General features: G+C 41.9%; 1 protein-coding gene across 1 annotated transcript in view; it reads right to left on the minus strand.

Moving 5' to 3' along the window:
* Window positions 1-14565, minus strand: part of ME1 (malic enzyme 1) — a 189156-nt gene extending 174591 nt beyond the window's left edge. The window contains exon 1 of the mRNA XM_072855379.1: window positions 14355-14565. Coding sequence (XP_072711480.1) covers window positions 14355-14456 — 102 coding nt within the window. The 5' untranslated portion in view covers window positions 14457-14565. The remainder of the gene's footprint in view (window positions 1-14354) is intronic.
* Between the last annotated feature and the right edge of the window lie 7929 nt (window positions 14566-22494).

Raw genomic sequence — 22494 nt, forward strand, 5'->3', positions numbered from 1 at the left:
TTATACAAGACCAAGTACTGCATACTAGTTTTCATCCTCAAAATTTCTCAAATGCTGCTTGCCTTTTCAGATGAGAAAACTAAATGACTAAGATTTAATAATCACAAGTGCATGACCTAGTTTCCAGTCCAGTGCCCAATCTACTACAATATTTTGTCTCTCTTGCTGAAGTAGAGATCACTAATTAAAGGGGGAAGAAAAAGTGTGTACTCATTACATGGTTCTGAAGTAAGACAAAGAAAGCTTCAATCATATGTTTAAAGATTCGTGAAGTGTACCTCAAAGCAAATCAGAAAGCGTGTCTGTTAGTCACACGCCTTGTTTAAATTGCTAGTGGAACATTATGACAAATGAACTGTACTTTCCTATATTCATCCATTCTTCTTACCTGTGTTTTACCCACTACATCGTTACTGCAGAAAAACGTTAGAGGACTCAGAGTAACTATAGAGCCAGAAGAAAGTTATTTCTTGCCATAAACTACACAAAAGTTTAGGAAGTTTAGGAAATAACATTAGTTTGAAGGGTGTGTTTCTTTATCCTACAGATTAATATTTTTTTTCCCCTAAGAATTACACCTCAGAAGGAAGCACTCACTTTTTATTTTCTACTTTGAGTTTATCCACGTACTCCAAGAAGCACGAGAGCTCAGTACCTCCAACAGCCTGGCAGGAGAGCAAAGGCTCCAATTTCACACAGACTCCTGACCTGGAGCACTTTTGCTCTTCTGGCAAACACAAGGCTAGCGCCTACAAGACAGAGCCAGACCGGTTATGTTTCCCCAGGTAAGACGCAAAGTGAGATGTTCTACTTTTCCTGAGTGTAGATAAAGTGTTCCTTTCAAGCAGCTGCCAAGGGTGTGTGGTGAAAGCCACCTTCGATGCAGAAAAAAAGCAGCACGGTAAGACACCTTTTCTGATAACTGTTTACACGTTCACCTACATTTATTTATTTATTCTCACCTACAATCGATGTATTTAGTTCAACCACTGCAGTGTTCTAAATATAAGAATTTGTATGCTCTATACAAAGTAAAAAACAAAAAAACCCAGAATTATCAAGCTATTTTAAGGGCCATTCCTTATTTCATTACCTGACCCTTGACTGACCTAATAAATAGATAGCCACACCAATGCAAGAGGAAGGTTTTATCCAGCCTTCGCTTAGAGAAAGCAATGCAATTGATAAGCCTCATCCTTAGAGAATTTGGCATGAAATCTGGTCTTAACAAAGAGCAACAACACAAAAAAAGATAAACCACACTGCTTTTATGCTCTCCTAAAGCTATAAAAATTGTATGCCTTAAAGACATAAATTTGTATGCCTTAGAAGACAAACAGCAGATGTCTTCATGTCTAGAACTCTGTTAAAAATTATATTATCTCAAGCTTGTTGTTACACATAAGCTATGCCTAGAAATAATACACCAAAGTTCACTGGCTTCATGAATAGATGTTTGTTACACACAAACTCTAGTAAATTTTTCCAAAGGACTTCAGTGAATACACTGTGAAGAGGAAAAGCTTTGAAGCATAGCAGTGAACCAGATCTCCTTCACCAGGCCTGAAAGTTTTAGATGAAGTCTGTAAGGTGACATCTATGCTCAGCAGCAGCCTGAAAAAACAAGAACCCCAGTGAGAAGAAGGTGGAAAGGGGGCGTCACTGAGCTTCAAAATGCTCCTGGGATAGAGGCGACTTGAAACATCCCAACACGGAGCTGTGTTGGAATCAGAAGGACAACTGTCCCGCTTGAGCTCTGGACAAGAGCAAGGTAAGAATTTCAGAGAAACCTCGGGAATGAAGATGTCAAGCCTAAAAGGTATGATCTGAGGAAGACTGAAAAGCCCAGGCAGAGGGAGGAACGAACTGCTGCAAGATCTCACTCCTGCAGAAGGTCCAAGAGCCTGAGTCCTGATCCCCTGGCAGAAGGCTCTTCATTCCTCCCCAGCACTTGCTCCTAGGACATGACTTTTAGCAGTGGCTTATGCCTGGGCAAAACCATGGCTACGTAAACTTACAGACCTTAAGGAATTACTCCAACTACTTCTACAGCACAAAATCAAGAGTTGGAAATGTATTTTCATAACAACTACCATTTGCCTGTAAACAGCAGCAGATAAATTTACCTTTCAATAGCCAGTATCTTGAAATCCAACAAGGATTTTATTCTATGTATTTATAATGGAGTAAAACTGCTGAATATGTCAGCATGAGGGTTCAATATTCTGTACCTGAAAGAATCTTAAAATGTTTTTTTCAGCTATTAAATTACTCTTCTACTTTATGTAAAGAAACTCAGTTGTATTTTAACACGTTGAACAATGGCAAAGAGGTCCTACAAAAGCTTGAAAAGTCCTTTTTAAGAGTTTTAGAACCATACACTTAATCAGCCATCAGCTGGTGAAGTACTGCATTTTTACACCTCACATTTTTAACTTAAGTTTATTAACTAGATAGTAGTCTCTTCAGATCTTAAGCAAAGACAGAGTGGCGAAGCGTGTGTGTAAGAAGCAAAGATGTAGGAGCATCATCAATACCTTCAAAAAGGCATCTACCTACCATTTAACACAAACAGGCTTCCTCTGCTTCAGGTGCACTGCTCCTGTCCAACCCCTCCAAAAAAACATCATACAGGACTTGAAGAGATTCACGCCAAATCAAACCAACGTTAAGCACTTCACAGACTCAGGTATTCATTTTACTTTAGCAATACAGTGTTCTTCTATTCTGACTTCCATCTGTTACTATTGAGCTCTTTTGTACTATTTACGTTAAGAGGCTTTACTGCCTTTTTCGTAAATACACCTCCACACATTAATCTGCTTTCTAAAGTCAGGTATCTGGAGAAAGAAATCCAGTAAGTCAGCTAGACACTAGTATTGAAAATGTTATAACATGCTTCATAATCACCACTATGCACTCATCGCCAGGACAGATTTAAAGCAAAGATATTTTTCTTTTTTTTAAAGTCATTAGTAAAAGCCAACATTATTTTTGCCTTTGTGGAAAAGGGAATGATGTATTTCATAACAATTCTTGTTCTCCTCTTGCAAAGTAGTGATTCTGTGCTATCCAATCTCCATGCCAAAAACAAACTTAAAAGTGTATCATTCATGGGGGACAAGAGGAAGAAAGCTAAACTGTGATATCCCATCTGAACTGGATGCCAAAATCCTTTAATACCTCATAGCACCTGCTCTGTTCCAAAGATACACACAATTCATTAGTAAGACAGATGAATCTAAAATACTAACTCAAGACTGAAGACTGAGTTTATTTAAGCAAAGTTACATTGAACCAAAGGTGTTTGTAATTTTTCAAACCACTTGTAGGGATATTTATTTTATGAATACATAAAAAGAAGAGGCAGAACAGTGATTTTAATTTTAATATTAAACTTAGTTATTACAGGGGAAAAAAAGGTTGTTCTTAGCCAGAAACAGGTAACAGTTGCTACTTGAACAATAAAGTAAGTAAAAATCTAAGCATAAACATGCAATGATAAAGGACATGGACCTGTTAGAGTGAGTCCAGGAGAGGGCCACAAAGATGATCAGAGGGCTGGAGTACCTCTCCTATGAGGACAGGCTGAGAGAGTTGGGGTTCTCCAGCCTGGAGAAGGTGGCTCCAGGGAGACCTTGTAGCAGCCTTCAAGTACCTGAAGGGGCCCTACAAGAAAGCTGGAGAGAGTCTTTTTACAAGGGCATGTAGCGATAGGACAAGGGGTAATGGCTTTAAACTGAAAGAGGGTAGACTTAGATTAGATATTAGGAAGAAATTCTTCACTATGAGGGTGGTGAGGCACTGGAACAGGTTGCCCAGAGAAGCTATGGATGCCCCAACCACTGTTCAAGGCCAGACTGGATGGGGCTTTGAGCAACCTGGTCTAGGGGAAGGTGTCCCTGCCCATGGCAGGGGGGTTGGAGCTAGATGACCTTTAAAGTCCCTTCCAACCCAAACCATTCTATGATTCTATGAAAATGCATTGCTGCTCTATGCCTCACCTATATTTTAAGAGCAAAACAGTGATGAATTTGCTTTCTGAACTCTTACACCAGACAAGTCTGGTCACGTGATGTATTTCTACATTTTTGGCTGAAAGTCACAAGTATTCAAAGCATAAGAGAATTATGATGCTCTTTTTTCAGTTCTACGTTATGTATTCTTTATGTATATGAAAAGTGTTTACTCCACACTTCCTCTGCTTCCTCTACATTGTAAACAACCTCAAGTCCTGCACAGAGTATTGTGTTTCACACAGGAATAGGCACTAACAGTATCCAAGTAAACTACAGACACTGATTTCAACAGAAAGTACACAGTGCCTGCAAGAACTGCCTCCAGGGTGCCCTGTGACCGCCTTCTTCTAAGTCAGGATTTTTGCTTCCTGAATTATGCAACAAATTATATTAGCAAAGCTTAAGCTTTGATAAGACCACAACTTGTTTTCTTATCCATGCAATTCAGGGTTTTTTTTAATTAACTCCTAAAAAAAAAATCTATACTGACAAATATGCATAAAATAATTCTCATGCAAAATTAATTTAGAGATCTGTTTTTAGCAGAAACACATTTAGCTTTCTCCACAGCATTTTTTTTTCTCTGAAATCACCCAAAGATTTGGACTATTTAAAGTCATCTTAATTAAAAAATGAGATACTATAATATTCATCATTTTAGATAAAATTAGACTAGTCTCAGAAAGGTCAGACTAGCCAAAAACATTTATCTTGCACACTGAACAAATATTTCAACGTTTCCTTCTAAATGGGCTGCTAGGAATCAAGTTTTAGAAGTCTGTGGAGGTTAAAGGTGCTCAAACTCTCCAAGTGACAAAAGGGGTTTGTTTTTTTTAAAGAATTAATGCACCAGTGCTAATTTCATACCAGTCCTGCAGCAGCTTCCCCTCTTGCATCCCTCTACCATTAATTTACTCTCAGCTTACACTACTAAAACCAGTATCAGAATCAGGTCTTTAGTCCTTTCTCTAATATCACCCTACACAAATTTATCATTCTCATGAAAGCCGTGAGCTTATTTGTGATTATGGTCCAACCTAGATTCCCCATGGCTCTGTATCATGGCAGTCCCAGCTCCTGGAGGTGTCTGTAATGTGCATCATACCAACAATCCTTTGAGGCAGTCTTAAAATTCCTACTATCTTGCCACATATCATGAAATCATGAAAATTCATCAAAATGATAACCCAGCACATTATAACTACACACCAATTTTCTTACTTCTCTGAAAGTGTATCATTCTTCTACTATTGGCTCTAGGAAAAAAAAATTGAAATATTTCTAAAATGTAAATTCATGGAGTTTCAATATGCTTGATAGCAATCATTTACTCCTCAATTAAAGGTATAATGCTACTTATAAAATTGCTATTGAGGGGGAGAAAGGGGAAGGTAAAGAAAAGAGTGACTGACATAAAAGTTCAATCTATGCAGGCTACATAGGGTGAATATTAACAAAAAAGACCTATTTTTTGACACTTTCTTAAAGTAACTATTAGATGGTTTCCCCTACCTTGCTTGACTTCATCTATGACATTGATTTTTTTGGAAGATGGACAGACATACAGCACATTCCACAGAGAGCTTGCACAGTTGCAATTTCAGAACCACAAGTCAATTCATAGTTATTGAGAATAGGACTCCCACAATAAGTATCACATCTAATATATCGATTGGGTAAGGTAGATTTCTCATGTCTGCAAGCCCTGCTAGGAAGCAGTGCTGCTGACTGTGCACGATACCCTTCTCCATGAATGATAAGGCAGAATATTCTAGCGTCAAGCCACATTCATCCTCTGCCTCCAACTAGAAACCATCAGCATCTTTATTTAAAGATTTGAATTCCTATGTCAGATAAAACACTGGAAGCACCAAAGCCTTTGCCTGGTCTCTGACAAGTTAATGTGTAGTCTTGCTGCTTCTACCTGTCCATTAGGAAGTTTATTCCAAGTCCCACCTGTCCCAGTTTTGCAGACACATGGCTACCATTTCAAGTTTGTCTGCAGCTTTGCTGTACAAAACTTTGGCTACTATATATTACAAACAGGTAATCCTACAACATTTTATTGCCTTTTTCCTATACCAGATTTAGCTCCTTGATGTTGTGTTAAACCACACAATGGAGGTAATTACTGTAAAACTATTCCTAGTCATGGGCCTGGCCTGCACTGCCATGGCACAAAATAAAGAGAAAGCCCCTCCGTGAAAGAGAAGGACATTCAAACAAAGCTTAACTAATGGCCTACTACTGTGAAACTGTATTACTGTTTTTAAATCACGGCAAAGGAGGGAGTCAGAAAAATTCAAAGGTGAAGAGGCCTAGAGCCCCGGCGACACGGCACCTCACCGGCCAGCGCGCACACACAGCGCCAGGTGTTACAACATCTGGTTTGTGCTAGTAGACACGTAGCCTCTGCGCCCACTTCTACAGAAGTTAACTCTGTGGATGGTCACAGGCTGTGTTCCCAAAACGGGCACCTTTCCTAGTTATACGATAGCTTTGGATCTCACAAAACCTCCAGCTGAAGACAGACAATCCCTTATGCTCAGAAGCTGTAAGAATGAGCCTTCCTCCAACGATGGCCTCAGTAACTTCACTGGAAAAGTCTTTTTAAAGTAAGTTCACAAATCACCATCTTTTTAACAGAAGATCATGTGTGTATACCAGCGCAATCAAATATAGCACTGTTCATTAAATCCAAGGGGTCCTTAATTTATACCCATTTATGATCTAATTAATTGATGCTTGAAAGATCTCAGTGCTACTGTGATATCACAGCAACCACACAAAGAAAAATACACACAATCCTTCAAATTCAGTTCCATGCACTAAAGCCTTGTTGACAGGCATGTACATGCATCTCTGGGTCAGAAGTCCACAGGTACTTGTCTCAACAGGACAGGCTTAACTCCGTGCTGAATGAAGACGATGAATGCATAAAGGTGAATAGACATCCATTACTCCCCAGCTGGCACTTAACAGGTAGCAGGTCCTTCCTGACATTGCACCTGTGCACAGGGAATGGAATTGGTCTGCTCTTTTTTTTTTTTAAAGCATCCCACCCTGTCCAACATTATCATCAAAGGAAAAAAAAAAGAGAAAACAAAACAAAACAACCCACAAACAAAAAAAAACACCAAAACCCACTAGAGGTTTCAGCACGTGTTAAATGTCCCACTCCTATTAATGCTCACAGAAGACAATTTCTTCTTTCTTTGTTTCAGGTACATGAAACAGGCAGTGAACAGACTACCCTGGGCATGTCATTACACAGGCACACAAACCCAACAATGTTCTTACTTCTGTTCTTTCCCCCCCTTTCCATGCTACTCTTGCAGCCACCATGGACCACAGAGCTCTTGGGCAACCACCGTACAATTGCTTCAGCCAAGGGAGCACAAAGGACACCTTACAAGAGCTCTTCAGATTTACAGGTAGCACAAACCACTCGCTACTGTGGCTGAAATCTCAGAATCACATCCTCCAGCAAATGATGCTTTTGACACTTCTTTGAAACAGCTGCTCCACTGTAAAATTCTCCAATACAAACTGGAAAAACCTAATTGAAGGGTATTAATACTCTATTTCAGACCTCCATCAGTAACATATTTAGCACAACGGCAGTGGGCCATTTAGCCATCAGAGGCTGGAGCAATGAGACCTTTGGCGTGAAACCCTGTGGACCTGGGCTACAGCGGCCACGAGCGAGTCATGCACCGAATACACAGCTCACCTGAGCAGGCAAGGAAGGAAAAGGAAAGGCATGACAAAGCAAAGATGGCACATGTTAACTTGGGGTCACGGGTTAATAAGAAACATTGCTGTCACACACATTTCACTTCCTCCTGCCCTCAGAGAGGAAAGCAGGGCTGGGGGAGGGAAGCTTGTGCCTGCTACAGCCGCAACTTCTTTCTTTTTCAAAGACAGCTCAATACAAGAGAGTGATTCAGCAGAATTGGATATATAAGGCGAAGAATGCAAAATAAGAACTTCTGTACTCTGAGATATGCTTTCTGCAGAAGGCATAAATATTCTCTGCAGTTTATTCTACCTAGACAGAAGTACAATTTCTCAGCGAGCTCTTATCCTACTTACTGTCAGCATCCATCAATAAGATTAAAAAAACACCACCCAAATTCTGTGGCCAGCATCTCTATAAAACCTAGTGTAGAAAAGCACATTTAACCCATTCTAAATACACAAATCCTGTTTGCAGGGTGCTCTGTGCCAGGATTAATGCTTCTCTTCAAGTAGCATTTATAACCAGTGGGCGTAGGATTCCTCAGTCTAAAGAAAAAAGGTCAACTTTGTTTGTGTCCAGTTACTGAAGTTCACAAGAAAATTACACAACTGAAGTGTTTTTAACGCCTGAAACAGCTTCACAGCAAAACAATTCTAGGTTTCAGCTTCTTGTGACAACTCATACCACTATTCAGTTGCTATTAATGCTATATAGCTTACCACAAAACTACTTCTTCATTTTATTTGCTTTTAATTCAAGTCACAAAACTTTGTTCCCAACTTGCTGTCTCAGCACTCTTTTTCATAACTGCAAGCAAAGAACTGGAGGCCAACAGGAATAAAAGAATATAACACCAACCGCAGCAACTTACCTACTAGGTCAGGAACAAAGTAGTAGGAGGCAATGAATGCTGCAAGCTGTGTACATAAAATAGAAGATGGTGGTAAAATAATCTGATTGAAATACTTTGTGCTTCTCCCAAGACTTTTCCCTTATTAATAGTATGCATGACAAACCTGCCTTAAAGTAAGAAAGGTGAAAAAAAGCACATAATTAATTTTTAAAGCACCTTCATACATACTGTGAATAAAAGCACTCATACAAAAAACATCCTGCATCACAACTCCTCCCTCACACCTCGAGAAGGGGATTTCAAGAAGGGAGAATACACTGGCAATGTAAGAATCTCCTCGCCCAGCCCTACGGTATCCACCGGTGAGCCACCGCTGAGCTCATGCCCTTGCCCAAAACCCAAGTGTACAAGGTAGCTGCAGTTCTGCCAGTCTGCAACTTACGCTCCTGACTGTTAAAGAGCAAACAGCTCTGGTATGAGCCAACCTCACACTTGAAGAACCTCCTATTTTAGGTTGCTGTTCCACAGAATGGCAACTCCAGTGTTGGAGACCCCAGTAATAGATCAAAAATGCAGTGCTCGCCAAACACACAGGCAAAATTGATACAAGTTCACTCTAAAAGGTTTCAAAGACCAGACTGATTTCCTTTTTGTGCTAGCACAACTACTATATCGTTTACTCTTGCCAAAGACCAGAAAAACAGCATGTGCTTATCCCTATCAAGATCAGAACTCCTCTGCTAGGTGATCTGATAGGGATAAGAACTGGGAAATATTACTGTTAAAAACTAAAAAGTTGTAAAGGGCAAAAAGTTTATAGGAAAAAAGGAGGTAGAAGACAGTGAGAGTGATCAGCAGCTACACCCCAAAAAAATTTCCTCAAATTATACCTTTACTTTCACATAGAGCTGACCATCTTCCAATCTAAAAGACGCTATCATACCTACTACCAATTAATATAAGATCATCCTTTGCAATATCAAGTAACCTCCAGAAAACCTATTTTACAAATTAATACAGGTACTTCTAATATGCTATTTTAAGGAGTGTTTTCCTCCTCCATTCCCAGCTTCATAAGTTTTCTTCCCAGAATATCTATCTACAGCTAAGGCAAAAGCAACGCTCAGTGAGCACTGGCCACTCCAGAGGACCCAACCAAAGTACACACAAGTTTAAGATGTGAAAATATGAACATTACCAATGGAAGGAAAAAAAGACTTCTACTGCTTGGTATCTGATAAAGGACTAAATTTATTTAGAGGAGCTTCTTAAATGTTTCTTCTCTTTTACCCATCAGATAGAGAAAATCTCACTGGAATGCTTCTGACTTTTTTACTGAGGTCTCCATTTTCTGAGGCCTGTTACAGGGTCATCAACAAATGTCAAAGTCGTAAGACCTTTCTTATATGTCACCCACACCAGTCACAGGATTATACTTTCTCAAAATCAAATTTGATTTTAGTCAAGCAACTAGCTGTATACAGAACAAAATATATCTGTATTTCACAAGCATTCTCCTCCCACTGTCTGACACATAGGGGCAAAATGGGAAGTCATGCTTCTCACTAGCTCAGATAACGATTTCGCTTCAGTTTAAAAAAAAGTTTACAACTGTTTTTTAGTAAAGTTGTACAAATCACGTGTCATCCGATAAGAAAGATAAGCATTTGTGTCTTAATAGCCCCCTAATAAACTGCTCATTCCCTCAGCCTGGAATTGATTATTCTGAGAAAGTATCACTAGAGATGTCCTTCGCCCTTTACTCCTCCCGAGTGATCCAGTTTGGCCACTGTCAGAAATAAGACATTGGGATAAATGGACCTTTGGTCTGTTCCAGTATAATTCTTGTATAGTAAATCCCATAGCGAGTCAATGGGCTGACAGCCAACTCCAGCCAACAACTAATGTCACCGCTCAGTTGAGAACCTACAAAGATCTGGGAGCATGACATACAGGAGATGGTAAGGTTAAAACATCAATGCCATTGCAGGTGGGATTGAGATTGGGAGCTCTCAGATATTCAGCAGCCCTATCAGACAGTCTGTTCTGAAATTCTCGAGTGCGCTAGTGCAACTTGAATGAAGTGAAAGAAAAAGAGAGAGACCAACAGTTTAAAAGTGCACTACACTCAGCAATGATAGCAGTCAGTCAGGGGAGAGGGGTTAAAATTAAGCAGCTGAGGAAGGGAGAGAGCCCTCCAGCACTTAGATGTAATAGAATCACTTACTTTCTGCTCGCTGAATCATTCTGCAAGAATATGAAAGCAGCCTGGAAGCAAAGCACTCCTCCAATGGCAAAGTTTCTCAGTCAGAGAAGTGTTGAGACTTGGCAACTAAGACAGGCTATTAGAAAAGTTTGGTATTGAAATACGTGTTTGCCTATCTTCTAAGCTTATGGGAAACTGGGATTTGTTTAAACAATATTAAAAGGTAAAAAAATTAAAGATGAAAGTTTAGCATTAAATGATTTGTGTGCTTTAAAATCACAAACTCGTACACTGAATAAAGCATAAATGAGATTTATAGTAGGAGTAGAACAAATTACTTTCACACTTCTGTAACTCATCAGCTTAAAGAGCATACAACTCCCAGCCAAAGGTTTCTAATACAATCTATTTCAGTGAAAAGAACTGAAACTGTGTTTGTTTTCCTTGTAATTGCTATTTACAATGTGTTTAGTTGCCTGAGGGCTAAAAAGACAATTACCAAAATGGTTCTATATACACTTTTAAACACTATGGACCCGAAATCTCAGATGATAAACTGAATCGTGATTATTGTTCATAGGCTTGGACACATGTCCTCAAGTAATTAAACTCAGTGTGTTACGATCCTCATGATTTTTGATGTATCACTGCTGCTGAGATGGGGCAAACCACTCAGTGACCTCGTAAAAGCAGGATTGGTTTCCTGTGTAGGCAAAATGACCGGGGTGGGGTGGGGGGGGAACAACAAAGAACCCAAACATTTTTATTAAGCTTTTCCTCAGTGAAGTTTGTGCATGTTTGTGAATTACTTACAAAGTAGAACATAAAAGATTTAAGAACGGCATTGCCTAGGGCTTCAACAATACTGCAGTGCTTAGTATGTTCTCGAAATGTTGCCATCCAGCTAGAAGCAGAGGGCAAGCAGAAAAGAAATTTAGGTGTTTACCCTGGCATTCCCACAACCCTTTCTCTCACCTCTCGCCAGCCATCAAGGTTAAGTATAAGAAGTGATGTATGCACCGAGTGTGCAGAAATCCAGCTTTATTGTTGGATGAGCAGGGCAGTAAATAGAGATAGGTATTTAAAAAAAATTCTAGCTCCTTATTTCTTCTTACATCTATTTTTAAAGATGTCAAAGTATAAATGGTTCCCTGTAAAATTTTCCTTTAAACTTGTCTGAGAAAAGGAATGCATTATTTGAGGACACAAGTCCCAAGCTTCCACGTATTGCAGCATACTTCAGCTTTACCTGCTTGACAGGCCAGCTGTCTCAGTTTAAGAGACCCTGAAAACATCATTTGTCTTATTTTTCTACAAGTCACAGCTAGATACTACTATTTAGTACTTACAGTCTACTTTTGCCAAGTTATATGCAAATAGGACTATTAAAACTGGCACTGTATCCAGAAGAAAGTGCTGATACCGAGCAATTGCCGCTCTTAGACAGGGCCCGGGAGATAGCAGAAAGTTCTGGCGCTTCTGCAGAACTGGAAACAATCCCTGTACTTTAGAATCATTAAAGCAGATATTTTATCTACTTCAAACTGAATTCTCTGCAATCTGATGCTTGTTTAACAGCCTTGGCAACAGAAAGTGAACTGGGAGTACCAGCTCCTGTGCATGCAGGCAGGCCACAAGCTATCAAACTGGCAACCATGTTGGCAGTTCTCAACATATTTGATTTTAATGCCCATATATACATATTTGGCAATAAAATATATATTGGGGGGGTGTACATGTGTGTATATATGTATGGCAGGGTGTAATACATCCACACCCACCAAAAATCACCTGTCTCAGTCAGAAAACTGGCTTACCCATTCTTCACCAGACCAGGACCAGACTCTCCTCACAGGCATAAAGATGAGAGACTTCAGCTGACCTTTTCTAACACCAAACTCTGCATTAGCTGGGTAGATGTGGCTGGTAGTGAACAACTACTTTTTCCTGCTTCTCTGCTGTACCGTACATACATGCTATACCACAGAATAATAAAGCCTAAGCCGGGAAATCAAGCAAGACCCTCCCTCTTTAGCACCTCACCTCCAAGTATGCTGTGCAGAGGCAAGACGAGTGATGTTTGAGGAGAAAAAGGTAGCAATGAGCCTGCTTTGCCTCTGACTGCTCTTTATACAACACGTTTTAGAATAAGTCCTATTTTTTGTTTGGTTGGCTTTCCTGTGACTTTTTCCGTGAATACTGCAGCTGCTTAAAAGCTATGCCAAGCGAAACAGGCTCTCATTGGTTTCTTCTTGGGACTTTTACATTTTGGTTAGTCTTCCTTTCACCTGACCTCAGGAGACCTTCTCAGGCCTACACACGCACACACAAACATAAGGCTGCCTCTAAGGAAACTTTGTAGCCAAGCACCAAGACTCATAAAAGCACTATTCATCTAGCTAATATATGCAGCTTTTACTGATGAGTCAACCTATCCAGTAAAACTAGAGACACAGTTTTTGTCAACTCATGCAACTCAGCAATAAGTAAAATGACTGTATACGCATTCTAACGCAGAGGTACAAGTCAGAGCACCAGAGCTAACCATTAAAAGTCCTATGCAAGAACAAAGTCAGGCCTAAGAACTTAACCAAGGCTTCATGTACTAAGTGTGGTTTATCATCTGCCTTTGACTTTACCCATTTTTCATTTTGGCAGCAAATCCAGGGCCTGTCACGCCAATAAAGTACTTTGCTATCTGAACTTTGCATCTTTATCAGAGCTGTGCAAACACTTACTTAGCTTTTTTTTTTTTGCCAGATTAATTTAGCATGTTTAGAAAGTTTTATCAAGCTGAATTACCATTCTTAAGCAAACTAGAGATGTGATAAAAAGGTTTTGCTGTGCTACAGCAGTTCTTAAAAGCTGACTGCACTCCCTGATGCGGAGCAGGGGGGAAGCTGGAGTTGAATTTTACAGCTGCAAGAGGAATAATGGTGCTAAAGTGCCTTTTCCACAGGAAACAAGGTGGGGCACCCGTGGGAAAGTGGGCTGGAAAAGGAGGGTACCAGGAAAACGCAGCCACGGCAGCGGGAGCTCGCATCAGAGCAGCACAACTTTTAGCAGCATCCTCCCCAGGCTGCTGCTACTTCTCTCCTCTGGAAGGCGCAGAGGGGCTGGCGCCGCTGCCCACGGCGGGCTCCGCGCCCCGGGGCCGCGGCTGGTGGGGCGGGGGCCGGCACAGCGCTCAGGGCCGCCCGCGGGGCCCCCGCCGCCTCGAAGGAAGAGGAAGCGGCGGCCGGCCCGCAGGAAGTACCGCTGCCCCGCGCCCGCCACCCCACCGGCGTCCCCGGCCCGGCGGCCGCTGCACGGGGGCGGCCCGGGCGCTCCCCGGGCGCTGCGCCGCGACAGGTGGCGGCGAGAGGCCGCCCCCGCCGCCCCGGGCCCGGCTCCGGCTCCGCAGGCAGCGCCCAGCCGCGGCAGGTTTCGCCGTCCCCCGCAGGCGGGCGGGGGGCCGGGGCGAGGCAGGGGGCTCCCGCCCTCGGCGCCCAGCGACCCGGGCCGCCGCGGCGCACCTGCCCCGCCCGCCCCTACCTTGTTGAGGTGGGGGTCGCGGAGCACCTCGTAGCCCCTCTTCATGGTGACCTGCAGGGGCCGGCCGGCGTCCCGGCTCTCGGCTGCCTTCCCTGCTTGCATGGCGCGGCGAGGCGAGGCGAGGCTCACTGCGGTCAGGTCGCTGCGGGAGCGGAGGCAAAGCGGCAGCGGCGGCGGCTCCTCCTGCTGAGGTGACCGCCCGGCGGGGTGGGATGATCCTGCCGGGAGGGAGGGAGGGAGGGGGCAGAGCCGCGGCAAGGCGCCGCCGCCGGGAGGGGGTCACCGGGGCGCCGCCGCTGAGTCACCGGCAGCTCCGCGCACCCCCGCCGGGAGGGCGGGCGGGCGCCCAGGTGCGAAGGGGCTGCGGGCCCGCAGCCCTCCCCGGCCCGGCCCGGGAGTCCCCGGCGGGGTGCTCTGGCTCGGCCGCTGCAACCTCGCCCCGGGCCCAGCGTTTGCAGAGGGTTTAGACAGCTCTCCCTTTTACCGCTTCAGAGAGCCCCTCCAGATCACGCTGTGCCCGTTAGAAACAGGCCGGCCTCTGATCAGCTGCTGAGGGGAAATCACCCTGGGTTATATACAGGACCTGGTGTTACCCAGCGCAGGGAACACAACGGCTTAACGCTTGCAAGCATCACGTTGTGATGCAGCTCACGGACCTGTGAGCCCGGGCCCAGGCGCTCAGGTGGGACCCTGCGCCCGAGCAGAATCCCCTGGACTTGGCCACACGCAAGAAGCAGGGCCTGGGCGCTTTAGTGACAGTGAAGTTTCACTTTCCTTCTACTATTAAATGACTATGAAATCCAGCCTTTCCCGAAGGGGGTGGGCTGCATAGCTTTGTACCGTCAGGAGCAGCATGTGTTTGATGTCACTAGCTTTGGGGTGGGGAGCGGTGTGCTGGTTTCAGCTGTGCTGTTTGGGGTTACGCCTGGTCGGGATGGAGAGTATTAGGGCAGAGCAGGTGTTCAGCTGATTTGTACCACTATCCCTAACATTTGTTTGCAATCTGTTCTGATATTGTTTGTGTACAATCCCATGTGTACTATATGACTGTGGCTTTATTCCTCTAAATTCATGTATGTAAGCAGAAATAATTTCCATATGGATACTGTAACCCTGCTAGAGAAATTACGCAGCTCTAAATGTGCGGCTATAAAAAATACTCAAGGATAGAGGGTTTTGCTATCTGTTGTCAAGCAGCAACGAACAGATCAAAATTTTGTAGCTCTTTTAAACTTATCTCTTCACATGTAATCTGTAGGCCTTGTATCCATTCTACTACCTCATATTTTATAAAAAAAGGCTCCCACAGAATCTGGCTTTTCCTGAATTTCCTGTTAAGTAGCTCCAAAAAGTTAATTTGAGGTTAATTAACAAAGGAAAGTTGGAAGGGTTCCAAGTCTATATTCCTGGAAACTTGATTAGCAAGTCAGCAGAAAATTCAGTAAATAAACCTCTCCCTCACTCCACAATCTCAGAAAGAATTATAGAAAGCAGTATTAATAAAAAGTTTTGAACAAACTTTGAACCTGGAGTCTTTGTGACTAATTATTCAGCCTTCCTTGGATTTGTCTGGATAGCTGAACATCTACCTACCCAAGTCCTGAATTTTACCTTCAGTAGGTATCAGGGATATCAGGGTGGCATTTCAGGCCATGATAAAAATAACAAGCAACGTAGAAACATCCTTCTCCCTTTCTTTGTGGGTACCCTGAGACTATTCTGATGGAATATTAACCTAAATGCAGTATTTTTGTCCAAGAGAGAGCAATGTATACTGATGTAATTTTTATCTTAGTGTTGCAATGCTGTCTATAAAAAAATCCTCTTTGATTTATGCCAAAAATCACTGCAACTGCTACGAGTACCTGTTCTGAGGTCTGACCCCTGCTAAGGACTTGTCCTGACTGACCTCGCCCCAGAATGTAATGAAAGGTGTGTAATGAAACAGTTAATTCAGGTGAAGTCCATTTGGATATATATTTTTTTATGTACTCAGACTTCAGAAACAGTTTACTACTGTGTTTTAAGTACAAATTTACTCCTCCTTGTCTTCCTAAAAATAGAATTTATTTCTGTTTTGTTATTTTCAAACACTAATAAAATCATAACTGTCGGTTAGGATAAATGTGTCCCTGAGTTGTAAGAATGGCAACAGACCCTTTCAGCTCAAAAGAAAAAACACAGAAACAAGAAAAAGTGGTGCCTCTTGTCTCCTGTAGAAGTCTTGAGGCCTGGAACATTTTAGCATTAGATGGGATTAGTAGGGATTTATTTGTCCGAGTCTGCTGCTAGTGATTGCTTTCTTTCCTAGTGTTTATAACCTCCTGTGAATTTTGCCATGCAGTTGTGTCACCTTTGCAGAGTATCTCTGAGCAAGATGAATTTTAGGGTGACTCTTAAGTGACCATATCCAGGACCTCACAATATTTGCACCACAAAACCAGTTCAAAATGGATCAAAGGAGTAACATTCAGCACTGACATCTGCAGTCAGAGGGGATTGTTCCAAAAGAGGACTGCATTGCACCGTAAAGTTATAGTTACAAGAATATAAAGAAAGCCTTTGTAAGTGGCAGAATTATTTTGGTTTTGGTTTTTTGTTTTTTGGGGGGTTTTTTTGAGATAAGAGCATACCATTTGGCTGCTTTTGACTCCAGTTCGTATTGCAGTTCCGGAAAAAAAGAAGGAATCTCAACCTAGTGTTAAAAAGCTCCAGTAAATCAGACTTCACAACCTGCTCTGGCAGGCCAACAGTAAGGAGAGAGAAGTACAGGAAAGAAGAAGTTTCCTTGTTGCTGAACTAGTTAATTAAGATGACTGACTCAGTTTAAATATTTAAGAATGGAAATGTCCCTGTGTCAGATGGGGACTGATGAGAGGATTTGGACCCTCTCGAACCATTGTTTGACACACTGTGGGGTCTGGGATCTCCCTATCCTGCAGTGCTACTGTGGCACTGGGGAGAGGTTACCTTCAGGGCTACTGGTTTGGAAGAAGAGAAAGGGAACTCCTACATCCTCGTGAAAGCATCACATTAACTACTTTTTTAGGGTGGTACTTGTATTTCATGTCTGACTTACCCCATCAAGATCTGCAGTCAATCTGTTACCAACTGATGGTAACTTGGGTGCTCACCGTGGGTTACAGTACTCCAGCCGAGACCTCGCCAGCCCTGAATCAACTGCGAGCTTTACTTCACATGTTTTACTGATGGCAATTCCCTTTATTCTTCTCAGCACAATGTTTGCTTTTTTTGCAATAGTGCAACACCATTAACTCATGCTGGGTTTGCAATCCAATATAACCCCGTGTCCTTTCCTGCGGAGATGTAGGCTGAATGAGTTGGCAAGTCAAATTTGGCAGGGACACAAGGTTAGCTTTAAAAAAGGCGAATTGTTTAATGATTTAAAAATAGAACTGAAGCATTTTTGAAATCTCTGTTATGTAAACATTTTACAGTAGTGTTAGCAATTCAGACTTGTGCTTGATAATTTGAAAATTAAATTAATTTTTTTATCATTGGGAAGCATTTTTAGTTAGTTTAGCTGAAGGAGAAGCAAAAATTAAGCAGCACAGACAGTAGAAGGTTATTGTTTAATTTTAATTTTGATAAGTTTTGATTTGTAAAACTTGTTTGTAACACAAAGGTGGATTTTTTTTTATTTTATTTTACTTTAAACTAGATAATGCATTCCTGAAGTTAAGAGATGAATCTGATGGTAGTTTTGAAATGCCCAAAGTGCCAGCACGCCGAGGGCACCGCCGGCCCTGCCTGTCCCTGCCCGCCGCAGGGCTCCCCCCACCCTGCCCACGGCCCAGGACCCCATTTCAGCCCCCCAGGGCCGTCGGTCCCTGCCCCAGCCACGGTGCAGCAGTGCCGGTCCCCAGCTCTGCCACAGCCCTGCCTGTGCCTGGCCATGGGCCCCACTGGCCTGGACCCTGACCACCCGCGGGCTGACTTCCCGGCCTGGCCTCAGCTGGCCTCCTCACTATGGACTCACTCAGCCATCGTGGGTCTGTATCTGGCCCTGGTTACCCTCACGGCCTGACCCTGCTTCACGGTCCCAGCTTGACCTCAGACTGGCCTCAGCACCGCAGCGGACCTCCTGCTTCACTGGGGGTGGTGGGACGGGCCCTGGCTGGTGAGACCCTGCCATGCTGGCCCACATGGGGAGCCCCCGGGCCCACCGGCCCCTGCCGTGCCCTGGCATGGTGGGCAGTTACTGAGAAGGCAGAGCCAGGCTCTTGTCACGGATGGGGAGTGCAATGCCAAGAGGCAGCAGTAGCAAGGTGCACCTGGAGAAGGTCCAGTCGGGCTTAAGGATGACGTTTTCCACCAGAAGGGTGGTGAGCACTGGCACAGGCTGCCTAGAGAGATCGAGGAGTTTCATGCCTGGAGATTTTCAAAACTTGACAAGACAAGGCCCTGAGCAGCCCAGTCTGGCTTTGAAGTTCAGCTTGTTTTGAACAGGAGGTTGGGCCGGATGACCTTCAGACGTCCTTTCCAACCTGGACTGTTATGTGCTTCTGTGGGTAGTACGCTGCTGAGAATGACAAATTCTCTGAACATGCAGGCATTTCTACAGGAATTTCATTACAGCCACAAAAGGCTGTTCCTCCTCATGAATTCACCAACTTCCTGTGATCTTGCTCCTCTATTTCTGTCTCTTTTTCTGCTTAGACATATATCTGTTTGGCTAGTGAGATTTTCACCAGAACTGTCTTCATACCCCTCACACTTTACCCCTTTCTTGCAAGGATTTTATCCTACATGCCTTAAATCTAATTAAACTGTTCAACAACTGGTGGTAAATATCTTAAGACTCCACGATTTTGGAATCTGACATCGGATTCATAGAAATACTAAAATTATTTCAGTATAACATATACATAAAATATATATAAATATAATAAACCAGTAAAAATGCCTGTTGCAATTTTTATTAGTTGACATTGCATAGTCCAGATGTTGCAGGCAAAAAGCCGTACCTGGCCAACACATGTTGTTGGATGTGTTGAAGCATTGTGAGAGAATACCCATGTGTATGTGGTACCATTAGCAACTTCCATCAGCTCTGAGACCACTGTAAAGTAGGGAGAAAGACACGTAGAAGTAGTTGCACGTAGTTGCACGTAGTTACACGTAGAAGTAGAATGCCTGTGTAGCCATTCATTTGTGCTGCACAGTATGCCTGGGGTAGAATGAGAATCAAATTCTCCCACATCCCAGTGTTACTGTTTTGACTTGTAGACCACGGTCCTTCTTATTATAGTAAATCTAGCACAAGGCAAATAAAATAGATATGCTTCAGGCCAGCATGTCCTCAGAAGATATTCTGGCCCAATTTATGATTCAATGAGATTAAATAATGCTCAAAGTAAGCATCCAAACTTTTTTCAGTATTTGTCCAAATAGTGCAGAGATTCCTAAGAATTTTCCCATTTCTACAAAAAAAAAAAGATAATAATTCAAACTGTAGAGGCCTAACTATTCACTGCTTTAGTTGTCACACAAGAACAGATCTAATGTGAGAAGTAATAGATTTGCAAAGCTGATCTAAAATGCTTCTGTTTTGAATATAGAAACACTCTGGAGTGACTTAAATGACCTACATAAAAGCATGGAAAATCCCTTCTCTTCAAACTATACAAAATGTTTGAAGCAAATCTTCCTTGAAATATCCTTTTAAAATTAATTTCCTGAATTGGCTGGTGATGAGGAATGTAAAATATTTCCAGATTCCCAAGCCTGCTTATCTGAAAGATATGAAATCTTGATAGTGCTATCTTTTCATCACTAATGCAAATGCCTTCATTTAACACTACACATAGTTTTAGAAATTTAGATGTGCACACATATTTCCATCTCAGATATTTTAGAAATAATATGTGGAAGAATGTTTCAGATTACTAGAATTAAAACTTTTTAGACTGTTTGGTTAAGTGTCCCAGAACAGATTTTTTTTGGCTTCATTTTAGTTGCGCTAACAATGAATTTGGAGCTGCGGACTATTCAATGCCAAAATGAAATTACTATGACTTTATGGTATGATTTTTATCTTAATACTGGGAGTTCACTGTCTTGCTAGGATTTAGAAAAAGGCCCCAAACAGCATTTTTACTTAAATTACTGTATCAGCTGTATGTTCCAGCAATAAGAGTGGTAACTCTGCAAGACTCCTTCCATTGTTTATAAAAATGGGGTGAATTCTTTCAGCTCTGCCAATTGCAGACATAATTCCAAACAACTTCAGCACCTTTAGGATAATTTTGGAATAGTATTAGTGAGTGCATTTCCATTGTTTGCTTCCATTTGCACCATGGTTTTGTTTGGCACAGTAATTTTAATGGTTTAGCAACTGACAAAGCATGCTCAGAAATTTTCCTCTTTTAACTACTCCCTCTCCTATACAATGGCAGATGATTTGGGGAGCCTGTAAAGGGCTTTTTTTTTCCACATGCTAATTACCATAAATATTTTGGAGATTGTCCCACAAACTCCATTTTGTTTTCCAAACCATTAGCAATGTTAAAAACAAACCTTCTGACAAAAATGTTGGCAGAAGCTCAAGCACAACTCCTAGTTCATCAGAAACCCTTCCCTATGCAAAGGAAGCTGTGTGGGGTCCATTACGTGCAGTTCATTTGCCAAAGCACAGGACGTTTAGCGCATGAGATTCCAGCCGTGCTTAGAGTTTTTTATAGACAAATCATTTAGACAAGACCAATTAAAAGTTAAAATCAGTTAAATCAGCAAGGAAGAAGAATGAGGCAAAAGTTTTTGAGATAATGAATTGCTACCGCTCTGCTTTAACAGGAGTCTGTAGACTAGGTACAAGGAATCATGGGCATTGAGGGCTATGATGCCTGGCTTGTAAATATCCATAAAAGGCCTAGACAGCTTCAACATGAGTACAACACATAAGGGAAAAATAATATTGTTTATCATTGTACCAAGCTTAGCACCTAAAAGAGACCGCTTGAGTAAGGGCTCGTGAGTAGACCCCAGAGATTATTCTTTTCACTTCACTCTTCACTAGAGGATAAAGAAGAGCATTTCTGTCCAACCACTTTTGAGGTCATTCTGAACCTTGTGATTACTCAGGTAGTAGCAGCCAATGTCCCATGAATTTATTCACTGATAGAGTGTTCACCTTGTCATCCAAAGAGCCATTCTATACAGCTCTATAGAGGCCCTCAGAGGTCTGGATACTATAGCTTCTATGCAGTGGTTATGCATACCCTAAATTCTTAATATGGAGCTAACAAGCACCTAACAAAGATAAACAAAGCTGTATTCCTACACAGATAACAATAACTTGCCATACCAAAAATCCAAAAGGATGCCGTATTTCTAAGACAATATTTTGAAGATGAACTAACCTGGTTATTTTGAGTTTTGACAATATTTTCCAAATAGCATTATGTCCTTTTACAATGTTAAGATTATTTCTTCTGAAACTTAATTTGTAAAAATGTCTAATATTATTTTCTGTCATGCCAAAGAAAGGAAATAACAGACTTTGTTTAAGCAGCAAATTTTCTGATTTAAAGTGGTCATGCACAAGATAATTCACCATTACTGTGGATTTTCAGTTACAGGACAACGATGACAGGGTTTCAGAAATAATGTGGCGTTGTTGCCTGTGCATAGCAATTAGTTAGTGGCCTAGTTCAGATGAGAGTTTCAGTGTTTTATAAAATGTCCAAAGAATAGCTGTCCCAGTTAACATAATTAACTGCAAGGGACAGTTGAAGGGCACAGTTTATTTATTTCAGGAAACGTTACTCAAAAATTAAGTAAATTCAGGCTATAAACAAGGTCTAGGGAGAAATATGAGTAAATGGGAAATTCTAGGTAAGTACATGGAGTGGACTGATAAAAACATTGCTATACAGCACTAGATATCTTACCTGGCAAATAATCAGATGTCTTCTTGCTTAAGTTTGTGAGCTGCTTTATTGATTCATACTTGTAAGAAGCAAGAAGATACTTCCTGAAGAAAAACATTACTCAAAACATGTTTAAGACTGTTTATATAAAATAATTTAAAAAAAATTAAAATCCCTAAAATGGTTTAATCCTATCAGGAGAGAACAGTATGTCTAAATAAAGCTACATACCACTATCTATCCTATTA

Source organism: Ciconia boyciana, chromosome 3, assembly GCF_034638445.1.
Source record: "Ciconia boyciana chromosome 3, ASM3463844v1, whole genome shotgun sequence".
Taxonomy (NCBI): Eukaryota; Metazoa; Chordata; class Aves; order Ciconiiformes; family Ciconiidae; genus Ciconia; species Ciconia boyciana.